The following is a 23,210-nucleotide window of genomic DNA, read 5'->3' as shown; positions in this document are numbered from 1 at the left end:
ACTTAGAACAAATGCAGTGGGCCGCTGCTATTCACAGGGTGATAGAGCCGGGGTCGGTTTGTGAATAGCAAAAATCCACCTATAATTAACGCACATTCACATGCATTGGGGGAAAAATATATATATATTTTTTAAAGTATTGGGGGGCAAATTGAAAAAAAAAAGAAGCAGGAATGCAAGTCCGTGGGTGCTCAACCACAAATATGCGTGAGTCCACTGTAGTCCTATATTATATTTCTTTTCTAAAACTATCGAATTTGGAAAACTGAAGTTCCAGGGATGTATTGGACGTTAGAGAATATATATACAATGAAATATGTGTCAAAATAAAATTATAGAATGAGAAATGGTATCTCAGATTTCTTCCATTTTATGGGTTGTTTTTGCAAATAAATAGATATTATGTAAGTTATCGAGTCGTAGTAGTAGTAAAAGTGATAGGATAAATAAAAACGTTTTTTTCTTCAGTTGAGTTTTGTTTTTGTTGTTGTACAACACCGTATTTCATTTTGAATCGAGGTATATTATCCTGTAGGTGGAATTGATGTAAATATTTGAAAGCAAAACTTACTGTGGTGGCCCACCCAAATCTTACATAGTTCATGTGGCACCTAAGTTCGAAGGGAGAAAAGGAAAAGTAAATGACACCATTAGCAAATCCCAAATGAAGAAGATGGGAATCATCCTTTTCACGCTTTTGTTGACTATAGGAAAGGTGACAGGTCAAATTAAGTTGGTGGCCCGCGGGTATGACTTTTTTGATTCAATCTCACATTCTTTTGTCATCCGCTCTTTTATCGCAAGTAGAGTTTTGACGGCGGCTCCAAGCAAATGCTGAACGGCACCATCATTCATGAAGTGTTCCAGAGAGCAGCCACTGCTCAGGATTTCTCTTTGGGCACTTTGACGAACATAGCTGAGAAGGCTCTGCACAGTCCCCAGCATCTTGGCGACATGTAAGTTGTTTGTTTTCCCCAGCTAGCAGAAGTATGAAGTGAGATGAAAGAGAAAATGTCTTACTCTTGTTGTGTGGTTTTTTTTGTGTGTAGGTATAGTTTGGGTGTAACTCAGGATGAGATGAAGCAGGAGCTGCATGATTACCTCCCCTCATTGGAGCTCTGGGCAAAGGAATACCTCAGCTCGCCAACATCAAAAGCCATCAGCCTCAAAATGTGACTATGCAACACTGTAGATTACATAGTACATATATTTTCTCTCGGTGCGCGTTTATTTTCAATTGCTTGCTTCCCGTTGGAATTTAGTCTCTTTTTTTTTTTTTTGGTTGTGACTTCAGCCCAAGCGACGGCGGGGTTGCAGACAGGACGCAGTACTCGGCCGCGGCTACCATTGCAGAGCTGGCCGACATCGAAGAGAACGTGTGGGCGCCGCGATTCGGTCTCAAAGGGAAGATCGACTTGACGGCACGGGTTCGAATCCAAAGGACCCGAAATGCCAGCCACAAATCCTCTGAATTGATGACGATCCCCTTGGAACTGAAAACTGGGAGGGAGTCCAACTCGACAGAACATCGCAGTCAGGTTGGTAGAAACTATTTGGCATTGAGACAAACTGTGCGCCGCAATTGTTGCGGGACTACAGCACATGTATCTGGTAACTGTCCGTATAGGGCCACAGTTTTTTTATTTATTTTTTTTAATTTTTTTTTTTTTTTTTTAAATCAAGGTACCTGAATTATTTGAAGATTGGTTTCAGTCCTACGCACCTATGCACTACGTCCCGTGTACCTGCTCTGTACAATCGTCGCTGCTAGGAATAACTGACTGTTTTTGGTGTTCCTTTATTGCATAGTAACCATTACCACTCCAAACACAAACAGAGATTGTGAGTTTTGGACATCTGACGTCTCAAATCCCCACAAAGATACTAGAGACAGGAGGAAGCTCTCAAATCTCCAAAGGAGACAAACAAAATATGTCTTTCTATTATTACTTCCTAGAAGTGTAAAGAGCATTTGTGACGATACTACTGTGCTGATAGTGTACGTGATTGTTTTGGCGGTTATATCCAGTAGTGGTTTCAAAAAAGATCATGTCGAGTCTTGTCTGTGTCAAGGTGATTTTGTACACTCTGATGACGTTGGAGAGATACAATCCCGCTGCCGGGTTCCTGCTTTACCTGAAGACTGGAAACCTGCATCCTGTTGTGGCCAGCCACATGGACCGCAGAGGTATGCGACGCTCCACCAAGCTGCTCAATTTTGGTCTAGGAGACGAAGTGACGTTTTTCCCTTGAAATTATTCATTGATTAAGTAGCCGACGTGCAAACTTGGTCCAAGACCTTTATTGGGTATACTTTTACTGCAAGCAGAGAAATGTACAAACAGCAAAATATGTGAGCTTGTTGACAGGGTGGACAATGACAGGGTGGACAGCAATTTCATGCAAAATGTTCAATGATCATGAAAATAGAATGTACATGGTCAAAATAACTTGTTTTATCAAATAGCTTGTTGTGGACTGTAAAATCGTTTAAAAAAAAAAAAAAAGATTTAGTATGTGACCATTGTAGTTAACAGAGAGGGAGTGTGAGATGGCAAAATCACGTACGTACGTCTTATGAAAAAAAAAAAAGGTATAAAATGAGGGAAACACATTTTAAAGAGACTTATTAGTATGTGTGCAAATGTTTATCCACTTCTAATAAGACTTCAGAGTTTCATTAGTCTCCCACAAGTGATACTGATGAGGACACCAAAGGGACTTTATAGTGATATTTGACCCATTCGCTGGTCTTAACTGGACACTCTATTAGGTACCCCTGGATCTAATGGGTTTCACTATACTTAGCGGTAAGTACGAATGCTGATGGTAATGTAAGATTGATCAGTGTAGGTGGACACTGTCAGAGAGCTAGTCATTTAACTTTTTTTTTTTTTTATTGTCATGTTTGTAGTTATCATTGTCGCAGAATTCAACTGCATCACACTTAGGGCTGTTTCTAATCATTTGCATGTTTAGCTACATGACACAGGCAAGGATTATTAGAAATACTTCTCAAATAATTCTATTTTTGCTATCTTGCTTGTGTATTGGATCTTAGTACATCTCATTTTTCAGCATTAAGGTCCGAGCACCAGATGGTGTCCTTTTCTCAGGGAGATAATGAAATTACTATTTTCTATTATTAAAAACTGGATTACAAATTTGGACACATATGAGATGCCTATCTACATATGATGATGGCCTTGACTTGTCAGTGAATGGAAAGAGAGCAAGAGAGAATCGTCTTTACAGTTCTAAATACAGTACATGCGCATACAATGCATGAAAGTTGTCCTTAAGCCATCACAGCTATGCCGCTCGGCAAACGCATTGCTACTTTATTGCTTGGGGAGCAGTTCAGAGTATGCTTTTCTCAATTACACTACAGCCGTGGGTCCGGGGATGTTGAGGGGGGATGGTCCATTGCCACATCCTCTCTTGCTTTGTCCACACTTTATGAAACTGACCTATGCTGGCATTCTTCTGCGTGTTTATGACTTGAACCGAGATCCCCTCGGGGCAGGCAGCAAACAGTCTTAACCACTCGGCCGTGGCTGCCCGAATAGGGTGAATGCTTTTAAGTTACAAAATGTCTAAAAAGTAGTGGTGTCAAACGCTCACATTTTTTTTTTAACTAATTAATCGCAAAATTTTCCATAATTGATGGCGATTAATGGTATTTTTCAGCTACATTTTTTTTCCGAAGTTTTGAACCGATCGTCGAATTAATGTGGAAAAAAAAAAAATCAACGTATATTTTGATTCATAGACTGTTTTCTTTGATGCTTGAATAAGATTATTTTCCTGGAAAATATAACTGTTGAATGGTACACCAAAGACATACAACTAATATTGTATTTGAATTTGGCTTTGCAAAGTGCGCAAATTATTTTTGGATTCCACCAATGAGCAGTCGAGCAACTTTTTAAAGTAAAACTATGTTACGGTATAGTCCGTCTTTGTGACAGTGTTAAGTTAGGCTGCAAAGTGAGCAGAGGTCAGCTACTACAGGAAGTAAATAAAACCGAGTTAACTGAGTTAATTTTTTTAATGCGTTACAGATTAAAATTCATCCCCATAGTTAATGATTTAACTTTGACAGCCCTACTAAAAAGCCATTATTATTTTAACCATCCTTTGTTTTCTTTCTCTGTAGAATTGCTGAAGCTGAGGAACACCTTGGTTCATTACGTCCACAACTCGGTGCAGAAGGGCGTCGGGGCAAGTCGCCTGGCCAGACTTCCTGACATGGTGACGGACAAAAAGACCTGCCATTATTGCCCTCAAAGGAGAAACTGTGCTCTGTATGAAAGGTATACCTGTACATACTTGCAAATCCTAAACTAATATCTTTGCCGACCTCATTGTCTTCCTCCATCTGTTCGCCAGGGTGTTGGAAGGCACGTCCGCAGATATCAGTGATGACTTTGTGCAGCTGGAGACGGGTCACCTGACTTCCACGCACTTGGACTATTTCGCCCACTGGCTGCTGCTCTGCAGCCTCGAGGCCGCCAGCATGGAGGCCAGAAATGGCCGAAAGCGCGTGTGGCTCCAGACGCCCGAGGAAAGGTAACAAGGCTCATATTGTCAAGTCCAATTACCAACGACCGTGTTTTAACAACCGAGGATAACGCAAATGAATTGTGACGTATGACCAAGCATCACTAAACAGCTAGCAGGAGTCCCCCGAGGTCTCATTTGTAGTTGCGCCGATGGATTAATGAATGAATTCATTCATGAAATTTCTTTGCACATGATCATCGATAGTAATTTCAAAATTCAGTCACTTCTCTGTCCCCAAAAGTTGTAACAAAGAAAGAAATATTGTGCCATCTGCTGCGTGGCCGTTAGTTGACAGTGACAGGCGTTTTGGATGAAACTCCGAATACTCGAACTTGCCCCTAGCGAGAAGAAAGGAAGTTGCATCGGGAACCTGCTGTTGATTGGCTCTGCGAGCGTCCAGACAGAGGGCGTTTTCCTTCATCGTTTCCAGCGTGCTAAGGAGACGCACGATTCAAGCGGTTGCGGCCCGGCCAGCGGGGATCGCGTTGTCCTGAGTGACCAGGGAGGTCGTTTCATCGCCCTGGCAACAGGATACCTCTGTGATGTTAGCAGGACATCCATCAGTTGTACCTTGGACAGGTGAGGTCAAATCTATCGTACGCGTTCCTGCATAGTCTCCAGTCAAATAAAAGTCGATTGTCCGTCGCAGGGATGTGTCTAAGCTCAGTGAGCAAACGTTTAGATTGGATGTCGACGAAGGTGTGATGGGTCTCAGCGCTCACCTCACCAATCTCTCCCGGCTGATGGAAAGCAGCCAAGCCAGGTGGTTTGTCGTATTTTGCCATTTGATGCATTTCGTCCTTCTGACTTGTTTCCTCAAACGGTCACGTTGCGTTCAATTTGTGCAGTAATCGTCTGAGGGAGTTGGTTGTGGATCATCGTTCGCCGGAGTTTATTTGCAATCTCAGTGATGTTCTACCCCGAGAGGGCAAAGACACAGTGGCAAACATCCTCAAAGGTTTTTTTTTCTCCTCATAGCTGGACTCCTTTCATAACATTAACTTAATGTTTTAGTGCTGCCTTTTTGTATTTCTTATTTAGTACTTATGAAGTCACTGATGACATTCTTATCCCCAAGAAACACCAAGTGGTCCTTGAACCAGAGATCACATTTTCATTAAGTTTCTTTTTATGAAAACATTTGATAAAAATCAAACTTGTGGAGTATTATTGAAGACTAGAAATGCCCCAATCACTTTTTTTTTTTTTTTTTTGCATCCAAGTCATTTGACTTTAAATATCTGCAGATACCGAGTCCCGATCCAATACCTCTGCAATACAATGAAGAAGAGAAGGAAGACCACGTCTAAATTCTTACCTTTATTCAAAAAAATATATATATCTCAAGATAATACCTTCCGTATATGACTGTAAATCAGCAGTGGTTCAAAATCAATTGAAACTCAACTAAATGTATTCTTGACTTTAGAAAATAAGAAAATTCAAAAACCCAATCTTTTTCAGTGGATACTGGTCTGCTGAAAATCGATGTGATTGTCCCCGATTCCCAATCATGTCAGTTGGGTCGGGACAACCCTATTGAAGGCATAACATATACTTCCAATCCATTCCTGTACCTGAATAGAAAAAGAAAAAGTAGCGCCCCTTATTTCATGCAGTGTTGTTGAGTGTTTGGCCCAAATCAGCTCATCTCAACAAGGCCCAGTGTCATCTTCTGCATCCTGAGTTCGATCACCTGAAGAACTATTGGTCTGCTGATTTTGAGTGGAAATCAATCCAGATTATGAAAAATTCACCTGGACGAACCGTTCTTTTGAGCCACAACTTAGAAGCGTGACCTCTGCCTTCCTATGTTCCAGCTCCACTAAATTATGATATTTAAAAACAAACAGGCCAAGATACTATATTGTCGTCACTGGGAAAAGCACGGCGTACGATACATTCTCATCTTGGGACCTGTGAAGTCAACTTTCCAACATATTGCACAATGCATCTACCAATGAACCCTTTAATACAATACAATGCAATAGCATTTTATTTATATAGCGCATTTCATAACCGCTAGAGCTGTAACAAAGCAGTTTACAAACAATACAATAAATGGAACAAAAACAATAAAAGGCTGTGATGTATTAATGAATATAGACATAAATCATATACACATCCAAACCCTGCATAGGTAATTCAAAGAATCAAAATGTGCAGTCATAAACATTTTCTTAGATGACATGTAAGCAGATCATTTACTTTTTTTTTGGAAAAATGTCTTCATTGTTATATCTCCACTAGTGTGCGATTTAACCGTGCATGTATTTGCAGGTCTCAACAAGCCCCAGAAGCAGGCCATGAAGAAGGTGTTGTTGTCGAAAGACTACACACTGATTGTCGGCATGCCCGGCACAGGCAAAACCACCACCATCTGCACCCTGGTAGCCTCATGAACCCACTTAAGAATAATGAAGACGACCTCGCCGGTGTCACAATCTCTTTACTTCCCTCCCGTGCAGGTTCGCATCCTACACGCGTGCGGCTTCAGCGTCTTGCTGACCAGCTACACGCATTCTGCTGTCGACAACATCCTGTTGAAGCTGAAGCGCTTCAAAGTTGGCTTCCTGCGTCTTGGCCAAGGGCAGAAGGTTGCCTATGCTGTAGTTGTATTGTACAAAAAAAAGTCCAAATATTAGCCAGAAAGATACAAGATTTTTCCTCTCCACAGGTCCATCCAGACATCCTTCCATACACGGACGAAAGCGTCCGAAAGAAAGGTGTTCACACGCTGACAGAACTGGAACAGCTTTATAACAGAGAGGTTTTAACACTTTTCTCTTGCCAGTATTGGTGTGTTTTACGGTTCACACTGCAGACCCGTTTTAAGCTCTTTTTTCTTGTTGTTGTCTTGTTTTTTCCCTTTAGCTGGTCGTGGGAACAACTTGCATGGGCATCAAGCATCCCATTTTCACAAGAAGGCGCTTTGACTTCTGCATCGTGGATGAAGCGTCGCAGATCAGCCAGCCCATCTGCCTGGGCCCGCTGTTCTACGCCAACAGGTTTGTCCTCGTTGGCGACCACCAACAGCTGCCCCCAATAGTGCATCATCAGGAAGCAAGGTACGGTTTTTAAAACAAGAAACACCTTTATTGTACACTTTGTTTGTCTTACAACCTTCAGGATTTATTCCTAACTCATTCACTGCCACACATTTGCAGACCCTCTTTTACCCTAACGTTTGAAAAAATTTGAAAACAATATAAAAAAAAATACGTTCCTGGGATTGAATGGCTGGACTGTGAAAAGATGAGTAAATTCGTCAATGGCAATGAATGAGTTAATAAGCTAGAATATAGAAAAGTTCATTAAAGTGGAAGTCAACCCAAAAGTAGTCTTTACAATTATGTTCTATGCGCCTCCACTAGTCTGAACACGGTATTCTGATTAATATTTCATTTATGGAATTTGAGTTAAAGGGGAAGTCAACGCAAACTTTTTTTTTTTTTAAAGAATATGCTCTATGCAAGCCCACTAGTTGAAACAAGGCATTCTGATAAATATTGCGTTTGTGGAATAAGTGTTAATCTACTCGTTTTTAGCCATCTCTGGGGGCTCCATTTTGTCTTTTGTCAACTGAAAATGACATCACAACTGCTCTCAACCACCAATCACGGCTCAGATTCAGAAAACAGTGATTGGTTGTTGTGAGCAGTTGTGATGTCGTTTTCAGTCGACAGAAGACAAAATGGCCGCCCCCAGATATGGCTAAAAACGAGTGCATTTTACTGCTTAACTTAAATTCCACAAACGCTAAATTAATCAGAATGCTGTGTTTCAGCTAGTGGGCTTGCTGGGAACATATTCTTGAAAAAAATATGTTTGGGTTGAATTTCGCTTTAAGCAGCAAAATCCACCCGTTTTTAGCGGGTGGATTCTACGCAGCCCCACTAGTCTAAACACGGCATTCTGATTAAAATTGTGTTTGTGGAAGTAGTAAAATCCACCTGTTTTTGTCCATCCCAAAGAGCAGCCATTTTGTCACTTGCTGTTGACTGAAAATAACATCACAGTTTCTCAGGGCTCAGATAACAGCCAATCACGGCTCACCTGTTTTCTGTAGCTGAGCCATGATTGGGCGTTACCTGAGCTCCGAGCAACTGTGATGTCATTTTCAGCTGACAGCAAGTGACAAAATGGCCGCTCCCTGGGATGGATAAAAACAGGTGGATTTTACTATTTAATTCATATTCCACAAACACAATATTAATCAGATTGCCGCGTTTAGACTAGTGGGGCTGCATAGAGTATATTGTCAAGACATTTTTTGGATTGACTTCCTCTTTGAATATCAGTAGTTCAGTTTAAATATTGAAACTCATAGCGATTCATTTAACACATAGGAATGAATACGTTCAGAATCCTATGGACAACTAATTCAGAAATACCCGTTTTTCATATATTTTCGTTTTTCAACAGGTCACTAGGGATGGATGAGAGTCTGTTCAAGCGACTAGAGTGCCACAGTGAAGCTGTGGTCCACCTCAACGTCCAATACCGCATGAACAGGTACACCTTACCTCTTCCCTGCAGGACTCAGTAAAAGTCAGCGTCACTTAGATCTGCTGTCTTCACAGGATATTAAATATAACAGTGATCAAAGATTTATGTTCTTCTTCAAACGACTGGTCCAACTGACTGTTTCCTTCCAGGCAGATCATGTCCCTGAGCAACTGTCTAATGTATGACGGCCGCCTGGAGTGCGGCTCAGAGAAGACGGCGTCGGCTCTCCTCTCTCTGCCCTCGCTGACGTCCGTCCAGTCGGAGCTCGGTTTTCTTCCTGACGCGCACGCCCCGCAGGATGCGGCGTGGATACGGGCCGCGTTGCTACCTAGCAAACCCATTTGCTTCCTGGATTGCTCCGTGGTATGTCGGAAATACGCCTCGCTTCTAGTTGAAATCTCACCCAGTGTGGCCGCACGTATTGCACGTCCCAGAAACTACCATGTGATCAAGTGCATTCAAAGATGACCTTTCTCCTGGAAGGTGCCAGCTTTGGAGTCGGTGGTCCAAGGAGGCATAAGCAATCGCACCGAGGCAGCCATCGTCCACCTCCTTCTGTCCCTGTTGATCAAGGTATGCCCTCAGGTCACATGACACTAAGGCTCGATAAATGCTTCTCTCGACCAAACCTGGTTTACGTTTCTCTCTTAGGCCGGCTGTAAGGCCAGTGACATAGGTGTCATCGCCCCATACAGACAACAACTGAAGAGCGTCTCGGCTCTGCTGCAGTCGTCGGCGTTTAGCGGCGTGGAGGTGAACACGGTGGACAAATACCAAGGACGGGACAAGAGCGTGATTGTGCTCTCTTTCGTCAGGAGTACAACGGAAGAAGAAAACGTACGTTTTCATTGTTACGCCCCTCGTGACCTGCGAGCTGACCTGTTTCTTGCTTCTTAGCTAGGAGAGCTGCTGAAGGACTGGCGCCGGCTGAATGTCGCCGTCACCAGGGCCAAACACAAACTGCTGATGGTGGGTTCCGCGTCCACGCTCAGACGATACGCCCCCGTGGAGAAACTACTCAGTCATCTGGAGCAGGAGAACATGATATCCTTTGTCCTCTCTCTCTCCGAGAACGTCTTGTTTGCTTTTTAGTTGGTTGTTTGCCCTCCCTGCCAGAGTTAGCGTGCGGGCTTGGGAGCAGAACACTTGTCATAGTTTTATTATTGAGCGTGTTCATAATGGTATTTGTAATAGGTCATAAATTCTTGTGGGACCATGATGAGATCTTCAGTACTAAGTCCTTATGGATGAGCTACTGCCGCCCTAAAAGCAAGCACATTTATTTTGCATAAATATTCAATTTTATATGGGCATAAAAAATACCAATAAGAAACACCAGACCTTTTGGGAGTTTTGTTTTTATTTTTTTATTACTGTAATCTTGGTCCCCTCTTTCTTTACTTTGGAGACTACAATTCCCTCATTATGGGTTTATGACAGTATTGAGATCAAAATATTCCCATATTAATTCAAATGTGTCTGAGACATACCCCTAAATACACATTTACAATCTATTATTAATTATATCCATGATCAATGAATTCATCGGTCTTTTAGTAAGGAATTCACTATTGATTATCACTGCCATTGACAAGTATACAGTGCTTGTCAATTGATTTTTTCAACAGGGAGGGGTGGGGAAGCATCTGATACTACTCCACTGTAAAAACAACTTTATTGATGCACAACAACCAGTAGATGGCGTGATGCTCCATTTTAGGTGCAACAGCAGAAGAGGCTGCATATTGTACAAGCGACCTTTTTTTTTTTCAACCAGTGATTATGAATGGAAAAGTATTTTATTATTTTCCTGATGAAAGGAGGCTATGCTTTTATTTGGCATATATAATAACAATATCCTGTGGGTCAAAATGGTCTCTGGCCGTGAATGTTAAAAGTGAATCAAGGAAGTTTTGTCCAATCAAAGTTTCCGATATTCAGCAACATTCATTTGACCTGCTCTGGACTTTTGAATGCTGTTCGTTTTCAGTGCTTTATGCACTACTTGCTCTTCTGTAACAATGAGTTGAACGGCAAAATTCACAACTTGTCCATGCACTTCTAATTTAAAGTGTTCACTTTTCCTGCTGTCCTTCCCCTCCTTAACTAACCTCACATAATCCAACTCCCTCCGTCAGCCCACAAAGCCTTACCCATGATGCTCCTGTGATCACGTAGACGTCAGCAGCGATTGAACGCCTCCACGTCGGTCACATCGCGGCAACCAGGATGTCTTTACAGTGCCTCACAGCTTCAATGAACTATATATTTATTTGCTCAAATGATCGACGCTGCTTTAGCAGTGACTGTATATTTTTGCTCAGAATGATGAATCATTGTGGGTTTTTAGTCAAATAATTTAACTGTGTAATTTAAGGATTTTTTTTATCTTTAACTAAACGGTGTTACATAAATTACCTGTTAATCTGACATAATTTCATACTTGAATTCATTTGAGTAAGACACATTTGTAAACCTGCGAAAATGTCAAGTCGCAGAAATTCTTAGATTAGATATTTGAGGAGACTACTGTAGATGCTAAACAGAGGAAGGGCAATAAGAACTGACATGATTTTGGTTAAACTTGAAGGTTGAATCAGTCAAACATCTCATGTGATGATAAACTATGATGACTGACAGTGCAAATGCTTTGATTCAATGTGTAATTTTTACCTTTTCGACAAATTTTGTATAATTGATTAGTCTTTGATTTTATGTGTGTTATTTTCCTTTTTTGTGTAACCTATTTGAATAATAAAACTGGTGATGAATACATGACCTTCCCTCAGGCTTTGTGATGTTGTGAATAAGCACGTGGATGGTTCATTGCCTTAAGAGTAAAGGCGCTCTTCTCTGCAGATGTCTACAGTGTGATTGTTCCCTGCAGCACGGTGACGCTCTTCCCCGCTATGTTAAGTCTCCCGTTTTCTCTCACCTCCAGCCGCAGCTCGCCACCTCGCCCGGAACACTGGAATGCTACGCACACATCAGGATGGAGAAAGAAATGTCAACACGGTGAGATGATTGCGACTTTGCGACGCAAGCAAGAGCTGATGACTGAATATGTGAACGGATTTTTGTTAAATTAATGACCAAGCATTTTCTTCTTTCCCAGTTCTTTAGACCAGTAGCTAGCCAGGACGGTGTGTGCAGAACCTGCAATTGCAAAAGTAGATGTCATTTTATAGAACACCATACATATAAAACCATTATTTTGCATAGAATAGCACAACATTTTGGCAACTGTCGTGACAACTAAACATTGTACAGTAGTAGGAAAAATCCTAACCAGTAACGGGGTCCTCTGGAATTCCGTTCCAAGGGGCAAAATATCTGGAATAGAAGTCATATCCTGGCTGGCAATCTGGAGATCCTTAAATCCAGAAAACATGCAATTACAATAGAAAGGATGACCACACTTTATGCTGTTAACGAGTGTGCATTCCTCAAAAGACACCGGTTACTGAAAAAAGGAAAGAAAAAAAAAAGTTACACAGCTTCTATGTACTTGAATAAATTGGTTTTATGCAAAAATGGTAAGTAATTCAAAGTTTTAAATGCAGGCCATTTCATTAGATACACCTATAAAATCGAATAATACTGTGATTACCAGCTTTTAGTGAGTACAGGCACATATTTACAAAATTCAGACACCATTGGACAAAAATGATATGCACATGATATGTTGACCTAAAAAAAAAATCCAGTTGAATAACTTATTTTAAATGTGTGAATTTATAATGATAATGCACAATTTTGAGAGAATATTGAGTGTATCCAAACAGAATTCAAATAATTGCGAGTATCGGGTATCATACAGTCATGCTTTTCCACTTTTACAGTAGACTTATCTCTGTGGTTGTTAAACAGCGCTGTAAAGCCATAATGCTAGGCCCCTTTCAATTAAAATATCGTATTTAAAAAAAATAAAAAATAAAAAACTTGACTAGGTAAGCACGAGTTCTGTCTTTATCACATGGCATCAAAAGTGAGAATTAGCTTTATAAAAACAGAATTTCTGTTGAGTTGGATCTCCTTGGATTGTGTCTGAGTACCTAACGTGGCTGGGAGTGTATTTCTAAATGATACTTGACAAAGATTGCACCATGCTACATAATCATCATGTCAGAACTAAATTACAGGTAGTGATGATACCATTTACACACTGTAAGTGGTCAGGTCAGGTTTAGGAAAGGAAAAATACCTTTCGTGGTGACTATGACGCCTTGGACTCGTCCGCTCTTGTCGCTGCTTAGTAGCGCTTCAGGGTTGACTTTAAGACTGGTGAGCACTGACCTGGAAGCACAGACTTGTACTTGGTTGGTGGTGCTTTGATGTGCGTCTCACTATACAAACATTGATACTTCACTAATACCAGTAGGAAGAGACATATGACCTCTTTGTTAAGAAACTCGGCTGTTTTATGTGGATGTTCCTTAATATTGACTCCAAATTCAATTTGGTGCATTGCAGTGAATGTCTTTGCATAAGTATGTGTAGATTGTAACCTGTCACAGGTGTCCGCCAGTCGGAGCAGTAGTTTCTTAGTGTTGGAGCTCAGATAAACATCCTGGACTGGGTGGTCTCCTACCGAGGCCTGGAGGATACATCACATGAAGACATGGGGAAAAAAAAAAAAAAACCTACACTGTTAGCCATGATTGTTTTACTCACCTTAATAAGGTCTCTAAAATGTTCAGGAGCCTAGAGTAAAGAAAAAATATGTTACTGTTTGTATTCGCATTTGGTCTTTTCATTGTGTATGAGAAATACTGTGTACATGTTGATTGAGACACATGATTTCCTGCTACCTTCCCTACCATCTTTTATAGTGTATCTTACAGACTAGTAAAACATTTTATTTCATATTAATTGCATCCATTCTCTGAAATTACAATTATCTTTTCGAATAGTGCACCTGCTTGGTGGGTGGGTTGAGGGGAAAATCCATCACCAAATCTTCTCCCTGTTGTACAACAGACAGATCGCCACTCCTGGTCTCAAACACCACAGTGGAATTAAAATTTTCTGAAAGGTCAAATAACAGTAGCACATTAATTCTAAAAGGACGTAATATTGGTGTTATTGGATGATTTTTATCACCATAAAAAAAAGAAAAACTCTTATTAAATAATTCAGATGTGTTGTTTCTGTGGGTGCTGGAAAGCTGCTCACTGCTCTAGTGTGTCACTGATGTGTTTATGTGAAGGAACATTGGACTCAAGTTGGCAATGTGTATATATACAAAAATTTTTTTAAAAGTATCTTACGCTTGTGTTTGAAGAGGACGGCAGCAGAGGCCAGAGTGGCGTGACCACACAGATTAACCTCAGTGGTTGGTGTGAACCAACGTAGACGGAACCTCACACCTATCCAAAAAGGAATTAAATAATATAATTCAGTATAATAATTATATTGGCAATAATGAGAATTGCCCATTTTGGGGGGAAAAAATAGGGAAATTTTATAGGGGAAGTCAACCCAAACATTTTCTTTACAATATTATGTTCTATGCAGACCCGCTAGTACGGCATTCTGACAAATGCTGCCTTTGTGGAATATGAGTACCGGTAGCAGTAAAATCCACCTGTTTTGTTCATCTCAGAGGGCGGCCATTTTGCCACTTGCTGTCGACTGAAAATTACATTATAGTTGCTCAGGTAACGACGACCAATCGTGGCTCGGCTTTATACAACAGGTGAGGCGTGAGACGTGTTAATCTGTACTCGCAGAGTTATTAATTATTTTTTGTTTTTCGAGTGCAATCAAACTATTTTTGCATCTGACCTTTTGCGAAATCCTCAGAAGGCTTGACTGTGGTGAGGAAGACAGTTTCTGGTAAGTTCATTTCCGCTGCTATCTTCTGATACAATTCATCACGCAGCTCCTGACAGAAACAAAGTGCAAAAATACAATAACCAAAGTTAATCAGATATGTAATGAATGCCTGTCTGCTTGAATATTCTACAAATGAAACTGTCTTTTCATAAAATAATTGTAGCTACTGTTTAAGTTTCGTCATCCAATGTGAAAATAACTACTATAGTTTGTATTGCCACTCACGTGTTTTAAAAGACAAACAGCTGCTGGGTTCCCCTTAAATGGTAAATCAGTAAAGGCATCCACTATAAAAATAGGAATCTCCATTTTGAATGTGCAAAGCGATACAACAGAGCTTTTTTGGGGGGACTTTGACCCAGGCTGTTTGTTAGTCAGTGTTGCCACACGCAGAGTGCGTCCTAGTTATACAATAATTTTCATGGTCCTGTATGAGTGTTTCTAAAACTTTATTGAGCTATGGTACATATTTTTCAATGTCAGAAAGTACCTTTAAACAATATTAAAAAGGGGAAAAATACAGTACCCTTTATTTCAGGCATATGTTTCGTAGTACAGTATACGCGTAGTTGTCCCGAAGTAACGCGAGAACACAGGGGGATGGCGATAAGATAACTTTATTGTCCCAGACACTGTAGGAAATTCGACACTGCATCACAGTTGCACAATCACACAACCACAAAAAAAATGCACATTCAACGACAAAATAATAGTATGGCCATAACACATATCAATACCATAAAATCGCCAATAATAAAGGCCCTAAAAAGATTGCACTTAATTGCACCATATCAAATATCATGAAAGCAAGACCCTTAATATAAAAGTGACCTAGTGCATCTGATGAGTATCACACCGATTTGTTTAAGAGCCACAGAAGAAGGGACAAAAGAAAGTTTGTATCTGTTGCTTTAACATGTGAGTACTCGATAGCGTCTACGCGAAGGGAGAATCTCATATTCATCATGCAACAAATGGAAAGGGTCGCTGGTGATTCTTTTAAACTGTGCAAGAACCGAGCTTTGAAAAAAATTCTTGCAATGGAGTGAACTCTTTCCTTCCAATCACTTTCATTGCAGTTACACGTCATTCGACTTTTGTTTTCAATTTGACAGTTAAAGGACCAAACCAAGCAGACCTATAGATTCTCTAAAATTGCAATGTAAAATGAAGTCATTATTGTTGTGCTCACACCAAACAATCTGAGTCGTCTCAGGAAATGAAGTCTCTGAGATAATTTTGAACAAAGATAGTCCACATGTACATTCCATTTCAACTGGTTGTATACAAACACTCCTCAGGTATTTAAAGCATTCAACCCGTGAATCAGTCGTGTAGTCAAATCCCACTCTCGCGAGAACATAGCGTCAGGGTGATTACAGGAAGTGTCACCTGAGGCTTGCTGGTACAAGACGGAAGACACCGGCTGCATAATACGCGATCGTGAGACAATTTCGCCTTTTTTCAAACTTATAAGCGGGCGCTCGGTTTGTATTTACAGTCAATGACAAATTCTGCTACACAGTGACTACGATTTAGTGGGCTTAAATTGTGCTAGCTCGCGTTGAACATTTGACCGCTGTTAGCCGAAGCTAACTGCTAACGTTGTCCAGCTAACATTAGCACATCAGATAAGCGCTACTAGCGAGCCAACTCCAAATGTCGTATGCTCACCAAAGAACAATCATCAACTGTTAAAGTGACGTTTCGTTTGGGGCGACTGGGGGGCTTTCTCTACAACGTCAGCCCTACAGAGAAAATAATTGTGCTGTAAAGTTTAGGCAGTTGGTTTGCTTGTTGTTATTAAGGTTTCCATAGGAACTTTTTAGCTGGAAACTGCCAACCTTGTTACGAAGGAATTATATGCAACATCACTACCAGCAATTCTTCGCCATTTGTCAACTTGGTGCTACAGAACCAGTTAGTAGATAGAATGATTATTGGTGGCTGTCAGTTAGAAATGACAGTTTATATCACTATGTAAAAATGTTTTTCAACTAACTTGAATGTGATGTGGTGCTCAATATGACTTAATCAGTGGCTGCTGTCAATTATATTTTGTTTAAAAAAATATGAAGGCTTAAATTCAAACGACTTATTCTTGTGCTTACTGTCTGCCAGTGAGGATGTCTTCCAACGAAGAAGGTTACGTGGTTAGGATCAGAGGCCTTCCTTGGGCCTGCACCCAGATGGAAGTGGCCAGTTTCTTTTCAGGTGAGACAGAGCATACACACCTGTTCACGGCCAGAGACTTGAATATACATGAAATTTGAATGCAATTCAAATTGTATTCAACTAGCACCAATTCATTGAAGTTATTTGAAGCTACTTTGAATATGGAGCATATCTACAACAGCACTCCTTACACATTAAGGCTACGTTCACACTGCAGGACATGATGCCCAATTTGGATATTTTGTGAAGTCTGATCTCTGTATGTATTGTTTACATTACAAAAACATGCGACTTCTAATGTGAAAGTAATGCATCTGTGATGTGACATGCGTGCGCACAAAGCACGACATCGGGTGACATGCACCAAAAGAAAAAGTCGTCACGTGGCACACTGTTTACAGAAATACCTATGGTCCTGCATGACATGGCTCATTTGACAATGACAGAGAAGTGAAGTGGGAGGAGGTAGAAATATTTTGTGGAAATTAGAAGACGCTCCTTAATCTCATTTCATTGAGACGTCCAGTAAAGATGACATCACCTCATCGCTGCACGTAGCAAATGAACCGTCTGCATGGATGAATTACTACACACAATCATCCATTTTATACTTTATTTCACGCGGTGGGGGACCTTGAAACAAAAACAAATTGCATATTAAATCTGTCATAATTACGGCCCAGTGATCGCGATTAGATTGTTGTTCAGCCCGTGTTTGCAGCTACATAGCTTTTAAATATTATGTGCTTTTCTTTAGCACAGAACATGTCTGGGTCTGTGGTTTTATTCCCCTCAAGGTAATGTAAATAAATGTCTTGTGTGCAGACTGCGACATCATTGGCAAAGTCAATGGCGTGTGTTTCACCTACTCGAAAGAAGGCCGCCCCAGCGGGGAGGCCTTTATTGAGCTGAAAACGTCGGAGGATTTCAAGAATGCTCTTTGTAAAGATCGCAAATACATGGGACACAGATACATTGAGGGTAAGGAATAGTTTTGTGTTACTTCGGGGGTGTTTGAATTCAGATATTGTTGAAATAAACCTTTGACTTTCTATCGAACTGTATATTGTGTGTGTGTTAGTGTTCAAGTCGAATCGTAGCGAGATGGACTGGGTGCTGAAGCGTAGCGGCCCTGCTGACTATGACAGCTCCAGTGGCTGCATGCTGAGACTCAGAGGCCTGCCCTTTGGCTGCAGCAAGGAAGAAATTGTTCAATTCTTTTCAGGTATGCCAACATAACACACTCGCATTAGCTTACTAGTCTTCACACGTGATAAACTATTGTTTTATTTTTTTTATTTTTACTTTTTCATGCCGTCTAAGGAGGCAAAGCCAAACTATTCAAATGAAAGATTGTTCACATTATAAATGTTGTACCCCATCATTTTGTAGTAAACCGAATATATTTTCACATGTGATTGTATTTTTCTTTTTCTACTCTTGTATTAAATATATCTGAAGATCACAAAGAACGTTTCAGATGAATATAACAAAGTAGACGTTAAAGCTTGTAAGGCAGGATTGCATGTCTGCATATGTCTGTTTGTTCTTGTAGTATGTTGACCTTGTTATAATATGTCACTATGTTGTTGACCAAATGATTTATTGTTTATGTATGATCTATATTAAGGAGGTCCAACAATGGAATAGGCCGGGCTTGTTTGGGTTAGGGGGAAATGAATGATGCTTGACACTGACCTGGGGTCAGCTCTACTGCCCTATAAAAGTCATGTACTGTAACATTCAAAAGACTCACTTTAGGAAGTACTCCCATCCTGCTCAAATTTGTTTTGTGCGTCTACATTAGACACAGACTCGCGGTAAAATGTTAAAGTAGAGCACTGGGAGATCAATTGATTATATGCCAAGCTATTTATATATTTTTTACATGCCTGTTTTAGTGGCTCCCGTTGTTCAAAGTGCAAAATGAATACTGATGACTTGTTCTCTGACGTGTAACCTCCACTCAGGCTAAACTTTGCTCTTCCCTGATGTACTCAAGAATACTTCAAACTTCCCTATCAACACCAACTACTTAGCAAACAAACCAACCCCCGATAGGTTCCACCCAAAAAGCAGAAATAGGTCGATTCCGGAATAACAAACAGGTTAGCAATAGGGTTGACTCTTTTGTTTCTTTTGTGGCGCTCACTCACTTGGGCAGGTGTGCCTAATATTGTGGCTCGTGAGTTAGCAGTTAGCCCCCCCCCAACACAATACGTGACCTCCTCTTTAGCGTGCGCTGACTCCAGGCCAGTTCTTTCTTGTCATTCTGCCCTCCTCTGGGCCTATTCCATAAAGCACAATCATGTCAGATGCTTAGTTTGAATGTAGTCCTGTTAAAGCTGTACAGCTTGTGGCCCTCATGACTTGTCCTCCAGCTGAAAGCTCCAGTGGGTGTTTGTCTACCTGCCTACCTACCGACTTATGTATTTGTGTGCTTGGGTTGAAGGGTTGAGAATCGTGCCGAATGGGATTACTCTGCCAGTGGACTACCAGGGGAGGAGCACAGGGGAAGCCTTCGTGCAGTTTGCCTCAAAGGAGATAGCAGAAAAGGCTCGGGGGAAACACAAGGAAAGGATAGGGCACAGGTGGGACGGACGGCAAGGGGGACGGGCTGGACTGGGTCGGGCTTCTTCTACTCTAGTCCATACTCTACTGGGGGATATCTTCTGTCACATTCTGTTGCCAATAAGGGGGCGGGAGGGGTGTGCTAGAGTAATTTTTTTTTTTTTTTTTTTTTTAATTGGGGCTTTCATACAATGCAATGTGTAGAAGTAATGTGTGCTCAGCTTTTACTTACTGTGTAATTTCCTACATGTAGTCCTAGTGTAATGGGGGCATTGGGCTTGTAGAGGCAGTTTGCCGAGTCTGAGGTAGAGCAAGTGCATTTAAAGACATTTTGTCCAGGTTGTTGCCAGCTAGACAACTGTTAGGCATACCTGTCTTTTCTGTGTGTATCTTTCTGTGTATGTGTGCTGGCCCACATGAGCCATTTCCACACCCCCCACCTGACTCGCCGCGGCCGGCCTCTCTCCTCGCAGGTACATTGAGATCTTTAAGAGCAGTCGCGTCGAGATCCGAGACTACCTGGACGAACCCCGGCGGGTGATCGGGGGCCAGAGACCGGGGCCCTACGACAGACCTGTGATGGAGGGCCCCAGGGGGGGATACTTTAACTCTGGTCCCAGTCGCAGCAGCTCTCTCATGGACTCCATGAGGGGCGGAGGGGGCTACGGGGGAGGTAAGTAGGTTTCAGATGATGTGGCATAAGATTTGCTGAAGACGTCACTCGGAACCATGGCTTCCACTCGGAAGTGTTCATTAAAAACAGGACACTTTACTCCCAGAAAGCATCATAAATATTGTTAGCCTTGTGCAACATTGTGTAGTTTGAACGTCGACACTGTACTTCAATATGGCAGTAACTAAACACAAACTTAATGATTTAATCAAAATGCATGGCGGATAAATACAAGTGGTATGTAAACACTTGGTAGAAATTGAATTCAAGTTAATACAGTGGAACCTCCGTTTTACGAACTTAAGTTACGCACCAAATTTTGATAGAAAATCTGTCTCTAGTTATGGACATGTTTCATTATGCAAACTGCCTCAACATATATATATATATATACATACCGGTATGTATATTATATACTGCATGTATATATGTCCTAAAATGTAAGTATGATAATTTGGTGTTTTAATTGCATCTCCATTCACTTCAATGGGAAAGCTACCTGATTTACAAACGTTTTGAGTTACCCCGTTCACGGAACAAAATTTGTTTCTAACGTGAAGGTGCCAATGTACAACTAAACTGTTCTTAGGCAGTGATCACTAGAGGGAGGTCACGTAAAACTTTTCATCTGTTGGAGGATGTTGCATAAAGATGTTTCTGTTTGACATTGCCGTCTGAGCTCGTCTCATGCGGATGACGCAAAAGACGAGGTCATTTTCTTCTTGTCTAATTGTTCTTATTGTATGTGTCCAGGTTATGGACATAGTTTTGACAGCTACAATGGATTAAACAGCTATGGCTTTGGGAACTGCATGTTTGATGAGCGCGTAAGAGAAGAGCGAGGATCAAGAGGTAATATCTTCTGACTCCTTTGGAGTAGCGTTGTCCGCAAGATCTCAGTCACGGTAGATTTGACCGCTCTCTTAATAGTCTTTTTGTATGGAGTGGGAAAAGTCATGAGGGTTTTTTTTTTTTTTTTTTAAGTTCAGCTATGTTTTGGAAATGTAAGTACAAAGTTGACAGAAAAATAAAATACAGATACCTGAAAAATGTGCTTCGTACAGTAATGATAATTTAAGTAGAACTTTTAGACTACTTTAGTCTGAAAAATACACATCAAATATTATATATTTTTAACCCTATTGACTTTTGAAGATGCAGATGAATACACACCTAGTTCAGTAGCAAGGCAGCTATGTAGAAATAAAAGTAAAAGATTGTTGCATGCTTTGAAATGGAAAGGTGTTATCTGGTGGATAAACAATTAAAAATTACTAACATTTTTATAAACCAGTAGCCTAAATTTATGAGGCATTCAATTAGTTTGTGTTCATATAAATGTGCGGGATTGGATGTTAAAACCTTTATCAATGGTACTTTTGTTTTGGTGTAGCATTGACATTTTGAGCTCATTTACAAGATGATAGGGTAAAAAAGAAAACAATTGATTCGATGTTGGTCTGCCCTGTAACATCAAGTTTTACTTTTGTCGATAAAATTTGAAATAATCATATCCAGCATATTTATGAATGTGTTGAATTCAGATTGTATTATGTTAGTTCTAGTGTAAGTGTATATTTGTCACTAGGCAACAGTTACAGTCGTCAGTCCGAAGGAGGCTCAAGTTACCACGGCGGCCATTTTGTCCACATGAGGGGTTTGCCATACCGCGCCAGCGAGATGGACGTTGCTAAAGTGAGAAGATGGCGCCCAAATGCTTCATTGGCATTGTGTTGTGTCTGTGACACTTTTTGTTTCCTTTCCAGTTCTTCTCACCTTTGAACCCGCTGAGCGTCCACATCGACGTTGCTCTCAGCGGCAAGCTGACAGGAGAGGCAGACGTGGAGTTCCGCACCCATGAGGACGCCGTGGCTGCCATGTCCAAAGACAAGCACAACATGCGTACGCCTTGTCCTCTCCATCTTTTACAGCAGAGAATTTTGCCATAGGAATTAAAAAAAATATGACCTATTTTGTGAAAAAAAAAAAAAAAAAAAATGTTATGACAATAGTCATTTTTCAAGAAAAAGAAAGTCGTCCACTTATGTGATTTTCAATCGTTCCTTTTGTCCACAGAGCACCGCTACATCGAGCTCTTTCTCAACTCCACAGCCATCGGAGCCGAAACGAGTGCGTGTTAAATCTTTCTGTTCTGTTGTCATAAAAAAAAAAAATGTATGTATAACATTTTTCTACATTTCTTAGGTCGCGGCGGTTACTATGGTAACTCAGGAGGCAGTTCACGGAGCAGCGGGCTGCGAGGCTCATACTGATGTAATTCCCTGACATCCTTTCTGTCATGGTCCTCAAGGGCCACATTTTGTCCCCAAGTTGATCTGACATCTGTTTTGCTATTCCGCCTCTTTTTCCTTTATTTAAAAATGTATACAGTCCAGTGAATTACACTGAGTTATTCAATTTTGACGACAAGACTGAAGGGGTAAAAGCTGGACATGTTTATGGTCTGATTTTGTGGGTAACCTAATGTTTGTCCCCGCAAAAAAAAAAACGAAATTAGTTGTGCTGCATCGTCAAGACCAGTTACTGCCACCTGTAGGAAGTATTTGGGGGGGAAAAACATATTAACATTGTTTAATTTTGTCTACTTCTGAAAGTTTCAGTGGGGTTTTTTGGGCCTTCTGCCACAGGGATTGGACGTGGTATTCCCAGATGAATTTTGCTTTAAAAGTTTAACAAATGTGAGCCTGTGTGTTTGAATCTTTTCTGTTTGTGACAAAAACCTCACTTCAATATCTTAAGAGTTGGAAGTCTATTACAGCTCAAGTTGACCATTTACAGCACAGCTGTTGTACATTTTGCCCAATACATGTTTTTGTTTTTTTAATTAAATGACCTATCATTTGTTTGGTGTACACTA

The 23,210-nt window shown here is 40.8% G+C and overlaps 3 protein-coding genes across 8 annotated transcripts in view; 2 read left to right on the top strand and 1 right to left on the bottom strand.

Annotated features, from left to right (window-relative positions):
• Window positions 1-11,853, top strand: part of dna2 (DNA replication helicase/nuclease 2) — a 16,718-nt gene extending 4,865 nt beyond the window's left edge. For 2 of the 3 annotated variants that reach the window (XM_086024771.1, XM_086024772.1), the window contains exons 7-25: window positions 808-956; window positions 1,050-1,172; window positions 1,295-1,538; window positions 2,074-2,188; window positions 4,160-4,316; window positions 4,393-4,572; window positions 4,909-5,145; window positions 5,216-5,329; window positions 5,415-5,524; window positions 6,847-6,956; window positions 7,035-7,163; window positions 7,244-7,336; window positions 7,441-7,634; window positions 8,992-9,081; window positions 9,225-9,438; window positions 9,559-9,648; window positions 9,727-9,912; window positions 9,973-10,122; window positions 11,195-11,853. In XM_086024771.1, the coding sequence (XP_085880897.1) occupies window positions 808-956; window positions 1,050-1,172; window positions 1,295-1,538; window positions 2,074-2,188; window positions 4,160-4,316; window positions 4,393-4,572; window positions 4,909-5,145; window positions 5,216-5,329; window positions 5,415-5,524; window positions 6,847-6,956; window positions 7,035-7,163; window positions 7,244-7,336; window positions 7,441-7,634; window positions 8,992-9,081; window positions 9,225-9,438; window positions 9,559-9,648; window positions 9,727-9,912; window positions 9,973-10,122; window positions 11,195-11,245 (2,736 nt within the window). In that variant the 3' untranslated portion in view covers window positions 11,246-11,853. The remainder of the gene's footprint in view (window positions 1-807; window positions 957-1,049; window positions 1,173-1,294; window positions 1,539-2,073; window positions 2,189-4,159; window positions 4,317-4,392; window positions 4,573-4,908; window positions 5,146-5,215; window positions 5,330-5,414; window positions 5,525-6,846; window positions 6,957-7,034; window positions 7,164-7,243; window positions 7,337-7,440; window positions 7,635-8,991; window positions 9,082-9,224; window positions 9,439-9,558; window positions 9,649-9,726; window positions 9,913-9,972; window positions 10,123-11,194) is intronic. The other variant, XM_086024773.1, reaches the window with a different exon arrangement.
• Window positions 10,734-15,495, bottom strand: LOC147149969 (phenazine biosynthesis-like domain-containing protein 1). 3 transcript variants are annotated; one of them, XM_086024788.1, is made up of 10 exons: window positions 15,440-15,495; window positions 14,863-14,962; window positions 14,346-14,444; window positions 13,994-14,103; window positions 13,750-13,779; window positions 13,584-13,672; window positions 13,280-13,371; window positions 12,365-12,448; window positions 12,169-12,231; window positions 10,734-12,051 (listed from the first exon to the last, which is right to left on the bottom strand). In XM_086024788.1, the coding sequence occupies exons 2-10, from the start codon at window positions 14,921-14,923 to the stop codon at window positions 11,939-11,941; spliced, it is 741 nt and encodes a 246-aa protein (XP_085880914.1). In that variant the 5' UTR covers window positions 14,924-14,962; window positions 15,440-15,495; the 3' UTR covers window positions 10,734-11,938. The 3 variants fall into 3 exon arrangements, with proteins under 3 accessions (XP_085880914.1, XP_085880912.1, XP_085880913.1); XM_086024786.1 differs by lacking the exon at window positions 15,440-15,495 and adding an exon at window positions 15,139-15,294; XM_086024787.1 differs by lacking the exons at window positions 14,346-14,444; window positions 15,440-15,495 and adding an exon at window positions 15,139-15,294.
• On the top strand, window positions 14,749-23,210 carry hnrnph3 (heterogeneous nuclear ribonucleoprotein H3 (2H9)). 2 transcript variants are annotated; one of them, XM_086024785.1, is made up of 11 exons: window positions 14,749-14,913; window positions 17,035-17,127; window positions 17,914-18,069; window positions 18,170-18,313; window positions 19,541-19,679; window positions 20,133-20,332; window positions 21,086-21,184; window positions 21,921-22,027; window positions 22,099-22,234; window positions 22,409-22,462; window positions 22,538-23,210. In XM_086024785.1, the coding sequence occupies exons 2-11, from the start codon at window positions 17,040-17,042 to the stop codon at window positions 22,603-22,605; spliced, it is 1,191 nt and encodes a 396-aa protein (XP_085880911.1). In that variant the 5' UTR covers window positions 14,749-14,913; window positions 17,035-17,039; the 3' UTR covers window positions 22,606-23,210. The 2 variants fall into 2 exon arrangements, with proteins under 2 accessions (XP_085880911.1, XP_085880909.1); XM_086024783.1 differs by lacking the exon at window positions 14,749-14,913 and adding an exon at window positions 16,241-16,356.

Source organism: Filicampus tigris, chromosome 3 (assembly GCF_054856515.1).
Source record: "Filicampus tigris isolate MCC_2025a chromosome 3, RoL_Ftig_1.0, whole genome shotgun sequence".
NCBI classification, from domain to species: Eukaryota; Metazoa; Chordata; class Actinopteri; order Syngnathiformes; family Syngnathidae; genus Filicampus; species Filicampus tigris.
Note: the sequence above shows the minus strand (reverse complement) of the source record. Positions and strands in the feature narration are given on the sequence as shown.